The sequence below is a fragment of the Ruditapes philippinarum genome, unplaced genomic scaffold, assembly GCF_026571515.1.
Source record: "Ruditapes philippinarum isolate M1 unplaced genomic scaffold, ASM2657151v2 ctg3505_1_1_1_1, whole genome shotgun sequence".
In the NCBI taxonomy this organism is placed as follows: Eukaryota; Metazoa; Mollusca; class Bivalvia; order Venerida; family Veneridae; genus Ruditapes; species Ruditapes philippinarum.
In genome coordinates this window covers 49,679-63,608 of record NW_026862342.1, presented here as the reverse complement: position 1 = coordinate 63,608, position 13,930 = coordinate 49,679, and the positions used below count along the sequence as shown (strand labels likewise).

Sequence of the window (13,930 nt, the reverse complement as noted above, 5' to 3'; positions counted from 1 at the left end):
TTCATCTTTGACCGAATTTTGACCACGTGACCGTGTAATGAGAGATTCAGCACTGAAATTTGAAATACAACTATGTTTTAGATGCAGATTTGAACATTGATAAAGATTTTGACAGAGAGATCTACTTAGTAATATGAATAGCTACAGCTACGTAATTTTGACTATGTCCACAATTTAAGATGTTGTTTTGAACTTTGAAATCAGTTGCCCTATATTTGTACCCAATGACATATGTTTTAGCCCATATGACCATTATATGTCTTATACAAGCAGTGTGTCTTCGGTGAGCAATATAGGGCCCAATTTGGTCCTAAATCCTCGATATTCAATAACTTTAAAGATAACAATAACTTTATTAAATAAAGTTATTTATACATCTTTAAAATGTTATAATGGTTACATTTTTACTGTCTTTTAAAGGTAAGAGAGAGGGCATTTGACATTTCATATTCTCATTGTTTTATATGCATGCTGAATTATTTTAGTAATGGGATGTAATAAGTCATTAGTTGAACAACTTTGTTGTTTTCATGACAAGTTGCTTTATATGTTTACAATTATAAATGATATGCGATTTAATAATTTTCTGAATAATACATGAAGTTACAACGCTCATATATACTGTTAGATATTAAGATAAAAGTTATGACGTGTACCATAAATATCAAAGACTTCAATGACTGTTAAGATGAAGCACTTCACAATTTTTTAAAGATTACATATATACAAATATTGATTATCTTTTAAATTAAAGATATGTCCCATAATAATTTGGCAAAACACAAACCTTCCAACCAGAGCTCGACATTACACAGGGCAATCGGAGGCAATGCATCGTCGGATTATGCTGTAGATGGAGTTTGGAATTCAAATATGTTAGATAAAAGTAAAACGCAATTCCAATGCTCACATACTCTCCAAAGAAGTAAACATCACTGGTGGATGGTCAACTTAGAAAAAACAAAACTTGTGAGAAGAATCACAATTTTGAATAGAGGTGATTGTTGCGGTAAGATATCAATATACTTATATATGCTTTCAGAACGTTAATGTGCTTTTTCCTACTTTGTGTTGTTATTTGGATAACAATAAATTTAACCAGAAACATTGACATGTGCTCTATTGTTAACAAAATGGTTGTGTTGAATTCTTATTGTATCCGCTTATCTGAAAAGGGATCCATGCATTGAGACTAAATGTCGGTTAGTACAGGTAACCTGTCTTTAACTCCTATATAGAATAGAAAACTATTCAATACACACCGGGAACAAACATTAATGTCGGTAAAATATCGGTTCATCAATTGCTTTCTAAGCGTATATATGTAACTGACTGACAGTAACTTAACCAGAGCAGCCTACGTAGCCGGGTAGTTAATCTCATTGACTTCGGAACACTTGCAACTCGGACCGTGTGTCTGAATCCAGAGTGCTGTTCAGCAAATTTTTTCATAAATGGATGGTTCTATCATGGTGACCAATACTGAAGTGAATTTGTTTCTTATATCATAGTTTGGTGACATTTTGGTTGAAATTTATATCAGAGTTTATTATAAAACCTTAACATATTCATAAACAGTGCGATAACTGGAGTGCAGAAATCAAATACTTACTGGCACTCCAGAGCATGCCCATTGAATGGCTTATTTTTCTTAGGTTTACTTATTGTGACGAAAGAGAAATGGATAGGAATAGAAATATCATATTCAGATGCTTCTTTAGTGTTTTTTTCCTGGGGTTTCATATTATGACAAAAAACATCAAAACACTCGGCACACCAATCAGATAGCCTCATGTTTCTATGTTCTTTCAGTTACATAATACTCTATCGTATCGCATCAATGTAAAGGTAAGCATCTATATATATTTGGTCCAAAAAGCAAAGCATATCAATATATGGATAAAAGTTTGTTGCGTTACCCTACCGAACGATGCTTAATAGTCTTGAACTCCTATTAAAACTTTGTCATGTTAAAGTCAGAAGTAACATAATTGACGAAAACATAAATGACAACGTTGCAATACATAATGACGTTATTTAATCATATATGTCTGACATCATTTTCTTTACTGCGTTTCCATGTTGCTGTTTAGTAAATGAACCTCTCGCCAAAGAGAGTTTTCATAATTAAAAATTCGTTATACAAATTTCTGATTGCACAAACATACGAATACAGTCTTAACTAATGTTTACATTGATACCTGACGACGACAGCATTATGTTCATACCACAAACGAGCATAAAAATCTTCTGTGAATGATTTATAACATAAGTTATGAATATCAATTGTATATTGTCAGTTTGAATACAGATGTCAATAATCTAATGAAATCTTATTCATGTATATAAAATTACTGTGAAACAATGGTGTCATGTGTGCGTGCTTGTTTTATCTCGAGTTGCAAATAATTTTAGTCGGGCCTAGAGATAAATTAAGTGCAGCACGAATACTTTGACGTTTGGCCCCCATTACTTAGGGTTATGCCACACGAAAGGATGAATTTGTGGCGCACGGATATTATACTATGTCTGCCCACAGTTTAATAAAAAGTTATGGGGAAGCAGTAATTAAGTGGTGAACGCAGCTTACTATGGGTTGTGGCCACGAGTTCCAAGCGGAGCGCACACGAGATACTAGTCCTGGGCCACGAGACTAAGTCGGGGAACAAAGATTTCATTAAAACCAAATCAGATAACAATTTACATATTTATAATAAACATTTAGTTTTTTAAAATTTAAAAATTCCTGGTTTAAGTTTTAACATGGAACAAAATCTTTGAAACATTGGAGGTATTCCCATTTTAAGCTTTAATACAATGTCTTAAATATAAAAGGGAAAACCGATGGGCATTTTTCTAAATAACTATAAAAATTCAAATGTATAGTGTAATCTGATTGGTTGATTATCTCGTGCATACGACTATGGCCATGACATAGTATATCGAGCGTACAATTCCCTTAAGGGCCATGAGTTTTGTTTATAAATAAAAAAAAAAATAAAAAAAATGGAAGCTCGTGGCCACGACATAGTTTCTCGTGCGCACGACCTTGAATATAAAAAGACATCACTGCTCAATACATGATAAAATACTTGAGAATCATGCTTCAGTGTGTTTTTGTTCAATTTTTATAGAATTGATTATGTTTTTAGCGGAACGATTGAACAATGTGACAGTAACTGTTGGGGATGTAGAAGGTCAGATGAAACAGTGTGGAAGATTTATGGGTCCTGGTGGTAAAGGAGAACTTGTCGAAATCTCGTGCTCGACACCGCTCTTCGGACAGTTTGTGAAGATAGAAAAATACAGCGATACTGCTTTAACATTGTGTGAAGTTGGTGTCTATCCATAAAACTTTTTTATCAATAAAAGCATAGCAATTTGTGGTTTTGTTGTGTATTTTGCTGATAATAAGTTTGCTTATTTGATATAATACTCGATGACGTAACTGTTTTGTATCATAGACGCGTGATTTCAGTGAAATATTTACTAAATAAACATTATTTCTAATTTAAAAACACAGTTGATTTTTACTGCAAGAATGAATATTTATAAATGAAATGAGCATATAGTCGTTATACTGTTTATCCATCTATCTTGCTTGAACTTTACTAGGTAAGAGCTTATGTACAACGTCCTCGTTTCCCCTTGTGTGCGCCCTGTCCTGTTTTTCTTTGGGGTCCCATGGACTACTTGCCACTTTATCTTGATGCTGAGTCGTGTGGGGGTTGCGTTTATTGAACGCCGCCTTTCCTTGTTGATCTTGTTTATCATATTTGAAACCGTGAGGACAAGCTCTAATTCTAGGGTTAAAATGGTGTGGCAGTGTGGCAGAAGTTGATTGCAGTTAAAATATATTAAAAGGAGAAAAGAAATAAACTGTTGTTTGTCCAATCAATAACTTTGATAAATAGCACTCTGACAGGCAGGTGAAATAGGGTAAGCATTGTCCTATAGTGCATTTCTAGTTAATTAAGAAAATTCAAATGTATAGTGTAATCTGATTGGCTGATTATCTCGTGCGCACAACCTAACTCGTGGCCATGAGATCTATCTTCGTACGCACCATTAATTAGCTCTTTAACCGTTTTGGTTGAATTTTGGGAATTTAAAACTTTCGAAAGATGTGTCCTATCGGCGGGTTTAACGGAACCTTCAATTTTTGACACTTTTGGGGCCATTCATAATGTTTGACTTCCATGTTAATGCAAGCATGTGTCCTACACGAGACTAGACAGCACACAGATGTTGCTCTAAAGCGAAGTGACGTTGCGCGGAAGCAACAAAACAATTCTTATTTCTTTTTACTTCAAAATTTCACTCTGTTTACTTCTGCTTCAGCCGGTGCTATGGGGCATAACGGTTACTTGCAGATTCCAGTACCGGCCGTGAACAGGTTAGATAAAACTGAACCTGCAATATTTCCAGTTTTGTAATTTTGGGCGTTCTTTAAATATTCCGTTTTTCTCTATTTTATCGTCACGTCGTGATATCGCTGAATCATCTCGTCGCTTTAGTTTTTCGTCGTATCATCGCTTTCTCGTTTCGTGTTTTTGTTTCGGTGATATCGCTATCCATATCCAATGATGTCACTATGCGTACTTGGTTACAGTACAGTTACGTCTCTTTGTATTGTATCGTCGCTTCGATGTATTCCTGAATTACGTCAGTGTATAGTTTCGTCGCTTCGGCGTTTTTGTATTTATTTGGGTAAGTGGTGCGACGAAAAAATGCCCGCAACCTAGCCCGGTAGTTTCGAACATATTAATAAGTAATACAAGTAGACTGTTGGAACAAATTAGAAGATCAAGTCTTTGTCGATTTTTATTATCTGTTTGTTAAGTAATGTAAACAATTATGTAAATGTATACGTTTCTTTCCACTTTTTATTTTAAAGTTAAGAATATAATGAACAGTTCAGAAAATATGAGTGTTCAGTAATTTTATGCACGAGCTTTCAAAAACGCTTTCTGTGTTTTATATTAATTGTTCCATAATTGACCATATCGGTGATTTATTAAATATGGAGTATGCAACAGTCATTTCAAACTCCATTTACACCTAACATGAGACGGCACGTATCGTATTCAAACTGGTAATGCCTTTCTGTCGTTTCTTAAAGAGATTAGTTTTTTGACATGATGGGACTTGCAAAATCTTATCGAGATTTGTGTACCATTTCTTATAGGTTTGAACCAAAAACTTGTTAGCAAATTTTCAAAACTTTCCAGAACGTTTTTCTTCCAGATTTTTTTTCTTGTGCAAAATGATCTAAAAGGTAAAATGTTACAACGCTTTTCACTCAAATCAGACTGATAATTGCACTAACTATTGATTTACGACTTTAATTCTGAGTATATTTGTTTATTTCCCTTTACAAAATTTTATAAATATGTATATTATTGTCATATGGTCGGTGAAAAGTAAAATTATACTCATATAATAGTTAAGCTCACCAAACCAATATTTCTACGGTTTGGTAAGCAGCCACTACATTATTGCGATGTGTGAAGACATGGTTATAAGAAATCAATAATCGAGCGAGTATGTGGAGTCAATTAACTAGGCTCATTTTACATATAAATTCAATACAAACAGTTGAATCAAAATAAATAAATACAGAATCCCTAAAGAAAGCCCAACACAGCAAAACTGAAAATGTTGCAGGCTCTGCTTGATTAAGCCTGTTCATGGATGGTACTGGAAATTGCAAGGTATCGTCCACATCCCCTAACATCGGCTTAAGCAGAATTCAACATATAAACATGAAATAGTAAAATTTTGAATTTAGAAACATCCGCAGATGTGTTCATACGGCGGTTATCATGGAACTTTCAATGTGACACTTCCGTGCCATTCCATGAAAAGTGGCGTATGGTCCCCAAGTAATAAAAAGCGTGTGCCCTAAACGAGAAAACAATGGGCGGAACTAAATAAAATGGAATATTGAAAGGGTTCAGAGCTTATGAAACCTGCGTATCACAGATAAGACGTCAAACGACAAATTTAAAAAGCAGGCAACATATCCTAAGGGTGATTCAACATTATTCAAGTAGGAATATTGGAACAACCCAACTAGAAAATGCCGAAAAGTTGAAACTAAAAATACCACAAGCACAACATAAATGTCGTGCTGAACGATCTTCAAGGATCGAAAATACATTGTATGTGTAAAGCACCGTTTGGTAAATATTTCGGCAAAATCTAAACAAAATAGAGCGATTTAATTGGCAGACAAATTTTGGCGGACTGTAAATATATAGTAAACTCAAATAAAATACATATCAAATTAATACAGAAATGCGCTGCAACAAGTATTTTAAGATATAAAGGACTGTTTAGTTGAGTAAGTGAAATTTTATCAACTTAATCGGTAAATCAAAATATAATTATGCATAAAAGATTTTGAATGAAATACAATTTAAAAATCCTTTCTTCTAATTATCTGACATCTTTAAATAAATATATATATATAAATACATCTTGCAGTTAAAACAAAAAGAAAAAACAATCTTTATAAATCTTTACGTTACTATCTTATAATATTTTTATCCATGTATTTGTTAAATTATTTGGAACTTAAAATTGTATGAATGATATGTAATATCTTAAAGGTGTGTTGACAAACAAATTAAATTATGTTTCTTAAAGGACCAAATTAAAATTGACACAATGGAATAGTTGTTATTGTTTGGTGATGTTGTTTTTTGTGTGTGTTTTTAAATGTAAATTTAAAGTTAAGATATATTATTTGTTCTTTACGATGGTAAATTTTCATGTGTTACTTTCTTTAAATAAAGATATCATCATCATTAGCATTATTATTATCATTATTGTTTTATTATTAAGAAATTTTAATCAAATACGTTTAGATATATTCAATTTAAATCGAATAATGAGACAGGAAACATATCCACACATATATAGTGGGCGGGAAATTGAGAAAATAGTGCAAATGGTGATACAAATATGATACTTTTAGGAAATTATCTTTAGACCATGTAGATTTCAAAAATGAAGTGGGCCGAAAAATATTTCTGCTCATTCAAGATGGCCACCATTTTTAAATGGCCGTTTTATAAATTAACATTTCATTCAGACAAAATTCGTGTAAAGACCTTAAACTTTCGCTTAAACATGTTTAATGTTTCTCCTTTACAAAAACTTAAATCTCTAAGATATTCCGCTTTCATACCTCTTCAGAAGTCATGATAGCGCCCAATATAGCCGCCGATTTCATGTAAAACTGATACATCTCTTTTGTAGCATAATTTGAATCACATATTTTGAATTTTTCGATAAGACAAAATATTTAAACGTATAGAAAACAATCAAATTATGTGAAAATCAAATTGTAAGTAAAGCTTTTTAAGTTTGTCTTTCAAAATAAAAAATATTTTTGAAAAATATTAAAGGAAAAGTGACAATATTTGCACTTTTCTCTAACATGGTTTTCTCATAGGTCTACATGTATGTTCAAAATTTAAAAAAAGTTACTTAGTTTCTCATAGTGTTAAACTTAAGCTTAAGCATGTATAAAGTGCCCTTTACAAAATTTAAATCTTACAATATTCCGCATTCATACCTCTTCATAATCCAAGATGGCATCCATTTTATGCAAAACTGATATATCAGCTATAGGAATGGTTCGATTTAAAGAAAACAAAATATCACATCATAATTCTTTATATCAATTTCTTCACAAATTAAATTAACATAATTTATGTTGAAACATATGTAAAAATTCCATTTTTTATATAAAACTACATGTATCACATAACTGTTCAATCATCCCTCTCAAAGACAATGGCCACATCTCATTCTTTGAGTTCTATAACTATTCTTCTATCTATACTTTTTCTTTACTATAATTCTTGAATATCAATAAGTAGAAAATATTTGTTTATACTTAAAATCGAGCTTTTCTTCTTTCTTCTTCTTCTTCTAGTACCCTCTTTATATAAAGCACACATTAATAGTAACTCTCACTTTTTCCGTCGTTTGTTGTATTTTCATTTCTTATCTCATTTTTTCTATGTGTAATAATGCAATTATTTCATGTTAGTAACTGGTGTACCTGTACGTGTTGTTACATTATTATTGGCTTTATTTTTACAATTAACAGGAAAAAATCTACGTAAGTCTTTGGATTCCTTTTCAATCCTGTTTTATATAATTTTGTTGTATCATAACTGTATATGACTTTATTATAATTCTTTAAATTTTACTACGATTCACATACAATAATTTTAATACAAACATTTTAAAATATTAAGATATCACGATGTATGACATAGTTCCAACCAAACTTATTTGCGTTTCTAAAAGGAACAACGGCGACATCTTATTTTTGGAAAATTAACAATAAATGAGAGTCTGATCAATTGATAGTTAAGCTTTAACATTGTAATCTGCGTACTCTTGTTCTTTAATGCATTTTTTTATTTGTTTATTTCGAATTATCAGATAAAAATGAAGAATTATAACAACATCAATTATTGTTTATTTTTCATTTGTCAAATATAAAGCATGCATATTTTATGTACTCTCCGTTGTATGGATATTAACTCTGATTGAATTTGTCATCCAAAGAACATCTAACGGTCTTACTTAAATCAATTTGTTAGGGATGTTATTTTTAGCGAAAGTTTGTATCTTATTGATTACCTTATTGGCATAGATGCTAACTTCTGCATCAATTCAGTTTTCCTGTACAAAGTTATTTATATCTTCACGTAATGCTTCATAGTCAGCATGTTCATATACCCAAACTATGCCAAAACACCTTTGTTGCGGAGAACCGCTAAAGCCGGTTCTAGGGTGCGTAAGGGATGTTGCACGTAGTCATTATTCCTCATATACAGACTCAAACAAATCGAGTCAGTAATTCTGTTGTAATTTTCTTGTGATTAATGCTTCCGAGAGATCACATTGTTTCCAGATTTTTATGCTTCACAACAGCAGGTGTAAAGTGCTGTGTGGCAGCTGTAAAAAGTTTCCCCGTACTTCAAAATTGCAAAATTTTACTTAATAAAGGACAATAACTCTACAAATACTACATAAATCCACACGAAAATACCTAGGTACACAACTACACATGCTGATCAACATTCCTGTAAAGTGTCATGACTCTAGGTCAAATACCTTTTTAGTTACGTGCAATACAAGTTGAAAATTGAAAATTTTTACAAAGTCAAAGGCAATAACTCTAAAAATACTAAATAAATCCACACGAAAATATCCAGGTGCATAACTGCACATCTGATTAACATTCCTCTTAAGTTAAATGACTCTTTGACAAATACTTTTTGAGTTACATGCGACACAAAAGCAAACGACGGACAGATGGACGGACAAGAGTAAATCTAAATGCCCCCACCTTTAAGTGGAGGCACACAACTATTAGCGGTAATTTGTATGTTTCTATAAACGCTAGTGATGAATGTTATTACCTTTCTTGAAGTAAATCTGACGATCAACAGCTTTTTGAGTATAGTCAATAATGCATAGAACAACATAAAATGGGTTACTACATATAAATTCAAAAAAAAATAAAACATGAAAAGAAATTGGAAAATGAAGTGACATATTTATTTGTATGATTTCATGAACGCTTCGCAAGTGTTCACTTTGATATAAGACTTATGAGAAAGCATTTATAGCTAGTAAACACTTTTGCAAAGCCAATAATGACAACTTGTTTGTACAAGGGCCAGAAAATGACACGTATTCAGAGTGATGAACAAATAATAGGAAATGTGGATATAAGACTGATAAAAAAGCATAGAGAAAGGAAAACAAAACAACAGGAACGTACTAGTATCATTAGTAACTAATGTATAGGAAGATACATTTATGAAGTATATAAGAAGTAATTTGTTGTTTGAAATGATAGCCTAAAGAAATCCTAAAGAAAGCCCAACACGGCAAAAATAAAAATGTTGCAGGCTCAGTTTGATTAAGCAAGGGCAAGTCTGTAAAATATTTAGCAGGATAGATTCAGGTAAGTATGAAGGTATTTTATATTTTGATCAAAAATGAGGACAGGATGTGTTAATTCGATGAGGTAAGTGTGTAAAATTATTAAGATGGTCAAGTAATGAACGTTCCAGGAAAGTATATACATGTAGTGTGGTTATTGCTGATTCAGAATAAAATATGTTGAAGTATGTATGCAAGACAATAGTCGTGACTAATATATTGGAGTATTATGTAATCAAATTTATCTTAATCTAAAATGACAACTAATGAGGGAAGTATAAAAGTTTGACTTAATCTAAAAAGTGTGTCTTTGGGGTATGTTGCGTTGTTTGTTTATGATAAGTTATTTTATATATAAGGTAATTTTATAAGTAGGTTTTGATTCATGAAAACTGTAAGTTGTTGATTTAGTTGTATCTTATATTGAAAACTAAAGTGACAGGTCATATAAAGAAGTTGCTTTAACAATGTCGTCAAAGGACGTTATATTTGGGTCATTGTTTTTTCGCATTGGTGACCTCTAATACATATTAAACACCGAAGCGACGAGACGATAGGGCTAAGTGAAGGGACGATGCGAAAACGCGAAATAAGGTCGTGCTCTTACATCGTGTCGTTTTTTTAAATCATGGTTTTATTGTCTTATTGTCACTTCGCTTGGATGCATCGTCTCGTAATGTCATCGCCTTAACATATTATCGCTTAAGCGAATCGACACTTCGCTTTATTAATCATCATCTATGTACCATTTCGTTTCGTCAATTGTTTTCTCGTCTAGGGCACACGCTTTCTTTTACAATACTCCACATTTTATGGAATGTCAAGATGTTGTAACATGAAATGTTTCGCTACATGAATACATCTGCAAAGTTTTCTAAATAACAACTTTCAGTATTTTCGTGTTTAAATGTGAAATTCTGCTTAAGCCGGTGCTAGACGGTAGACGGTAACTAATACTGTCCATGAACAGGATAAATCAATCCAAGCTTGCAATATTTTCAATTTTGTCATTTTGAGCAATTTTTAGAAATTATATTTTCTCTATTTTACTGTTTCGTCGTGATATCACTTAATTATCCTGTCATTTCAGCGTATCCGCGGCTCGAGTATCGTCGCTTTTTTGGATGTATTGTTGGATTATAAACATTTCGGAGCATATAAAAGCATATAAAATTTGATGCTAGAGCTTTGAAAAATATTTTTGTGTTTTATCTAAAATGTTCCATTCATTTCAAGCTTCGTTTCATCTTTCAATGTGACATTTAAAATGGATTACCAGTTGACCACTAACTTGGTTTTTGACACGATTGGGCTTTAAATATGTGTCAAAGATTGAACCATTTCTTATAGTTTGAATTCAATAAATTGATAACAAATTTTAAAATCATTCCCGTGCGTTTCTATTTATATATTTGTTATTGTGCAAAATGACCCCAAAATATTTTTTTAACTTACATCAGGCTGATAATTGCACTTATTGATGATTTTGAATTTCATTCTGAGTACTTTTGGCAATTTTTTCAAAAGTATTTAACTTGATTTTTGGTAAAATTTAAAAGTTTATGATTTTAGACGTTTAGACCTCAGCGTGACTCCTTAAAAAAGAATATCGATATAAATAAAATGGTTGGTGAAAAGACAGAATAAAATTCTACTCATATAATAGTCAAGCTCATTCAACCCAACCAGTATTTCTACGGTTTGGTAAGCAGGCACTTCATTATTGCGATGTATATATACGATAAACTCACATGAATACATTTCAAATCAATAGAGAAATGTGTTGCAATGAGTATATCTGAAATATAACGGACTGCTAACTTTAGTAAGTAAATTTAATCGGTGAAATTCGAAAATGATAATATAATTTTGCTTTAAAATAATTTTCAGATTTTTTTTTTAGGCTGAAATATATTTTATTTTCTATCTCTCTATTTGTCATAAGGGTTACCAAATAATTGCATTTTGATGTTGAACATAAAATAGTTAATAATAGTGTAATAGCTGATACGTCTCTCAACTTATTTGATATCACCAACACATGTAACAATGGAGGTGTACGGAATTATCGGATTCTCATTGTCTTTCTTTTGTTAAGTTTCATTTGGGTTCTTCAAGTCGAACGTATCGTTATGCTATAACATAAAGGTAACAATATAAAATCAGCATGTCATAGTGATACTAAAACAACGCACAAGCTATAGTTAAATGCATTTTCTTATAATTGTGCAAAGATTTGTAAAAGAATACCTTTTAAAATCCATTCTTTTAATTTTCTGACATTCTGAAACAATACAAATATAAAAGCATTTCTTGCAGATCAAATGAATATCTTTATAACCCTGTCATTGTGTTACTATGTTATAATATTTATTATGCATGTATATTTGTTAAATTATTTCTTAATTAAAAGTGTATGAATATTATGTAATATCTAAAAGGTGTTTGTAAAAAAAATCAAATTATGTCTGTTATAGGACCTAATTATTATTGACGCGTTGATATTGTTTGGTTATTTGTTGTGTGTGTGTGTGTGTGTGTGTGCGTGCGTGCATGCGTGTGTGTGCGTGTGTTTGTGTGTGTATGCGCGCGTGCGTGTATGTGTGTATATGTATGTGTTTATGAGAGCGCGCGTGTGCGTGTGTATTTGTAGATATGTATAAGTGAATATATGTTATTTGTTCTTTACCATGGTATATCTAAAGATAACGATTTTTATCATTGGTATTATTATTATTATTAAAATTGTACTTATTATAAAGCTATTTTAGTCAAATATTTTAATGCATGTATATTCAATTTGAATGGGAACCATATTGAGATAGGAATCATATCCACACATGAAACAGCGAGCACTACAGTAACTCCAGTATCTTCAAAAGTGATGGTTTTGAATTTTCTTTTTCGGAAGTACATCAAAATTTTAGTTGATAATTTTGTCTGCTCTTCATTTAAGGTTAATTTGGTAAACTATCCAGTTTTTTTTTAAGCAAACCGGACATCAGTACCAGCAGGTCACTTCGCTATTACTTTTCGAAGCACACCTAGGATCAGTTTTTTTTCTGGTTTCATGTCTTATTATGGATCCAATTCAAGTTGAGATTCGAAACCCCTTGCCGCTTATCATCAATTCAAACACAACGTTTTGCAAAAAAACTTTTCCTGTAATGCGACTCATCGCGTGTATACAATCATCAAAAAGTACGTAAGTTTTGACTGATTCAAGTAAATGTTTATGCTGTTCATGTTTTGATCAATTACAGTCTAATTAATTACCTAAATAAGCAACTTATTAATAAAATACAGAATAACAGGAATAGACACCAAGTCAATATTAAATTATGGTATGTTCCTGTTTTACTTTTTCCCTTTCCCGAAATGGAGTTATTAATCCCGAAATTTGATATTAAGTGAATGTATGTACTACGACAGATGGATTCAATTGAGACACCTTTTTTGTGTACTGGTTCTAATGATTTAGGCTTTAAATGAGATTCATAAAGTTCAAATGATGTCTGCTGACATTTAATAATCCTGTCTGATATGCAAGAAAACGCGCTAAGCGACAAGATGAAGACAAGACGCTATGCGGCAAGACGAAGAGTTACATTAAGCGACACGACAAAGAGAACATGCTATGCAACAAGATGAAGACAACACGCTACTCGGCAAGATAAAGACAACACACTTTATGACACGACGAAGACAATACACTAAGCGATAGGACGAAGATTACACATTACTTGACACGACGAAGGTAACACACTACACAACATTACGAAGGCAACACAAAACATCATACTACGCGACACGACGAAGTCAACACGCTGCACGACACAACAAAAAACAGCACATTTCGCTTCAGGATAAAGACAACACACTACGCAACACGACAAAGGCAACATGCTACACGACACAACAAAGGCAATATGCTACGCGACACGACGAA

General features: G+C 32.1%; 1 protein-coding gene across 1 annotated transcript; it reads left to right on the top strand.

Annotated features, from left to right (window-relative positions):
- Nucleotides 1-756: 756 nt before the first annotated feature.
- On the top strand, nucleotides 757-6,723 carry LOC132718747 (fucolectin-like). The gene is made up of 3 exons (XM_060702472.1): nucleotides 757-1,009; nucleotides 3,153-3,334; nucleotides 6,682-6,723. Exons 1-3 carry the CDS (start codon nucleotides 757-759, stop codon nucleotides 6,721-6,723), a joined length of 477 nt encoding a protein of 158 aa, XP_060558455.1.
- Nucleotides 6,724-13,930: the final 7,207 nt, after the last annotated feature.

What these genes read in the sequence shown, in the direction of transcription:
- LOC132718747 (XM_060702472.1), top strand. Translation starts at nt 757, where the DNA reads ATGTCCCATAATAATTTGGCAAAACACAAACCTTCCAACCAGAGCTCG. An exon ending in GAATAGAGGTGATTGTTGCG is followed by an intron (nt 1,010 to 3,152) that starts GTAAGATATCAA and finishes TTATGTTTTTAG; the next exon opens with CGGAACGATTGAACAATGTG. An exon ending in CTGCTTTAACATTGTGTGAA is followed by an intron (nt 3,335 to 6,681) that starts GTTGGTGTCTAT and finishes ACAATGGAATAG; the next exon opens with TTGTTATTGTTTGGTGATGT.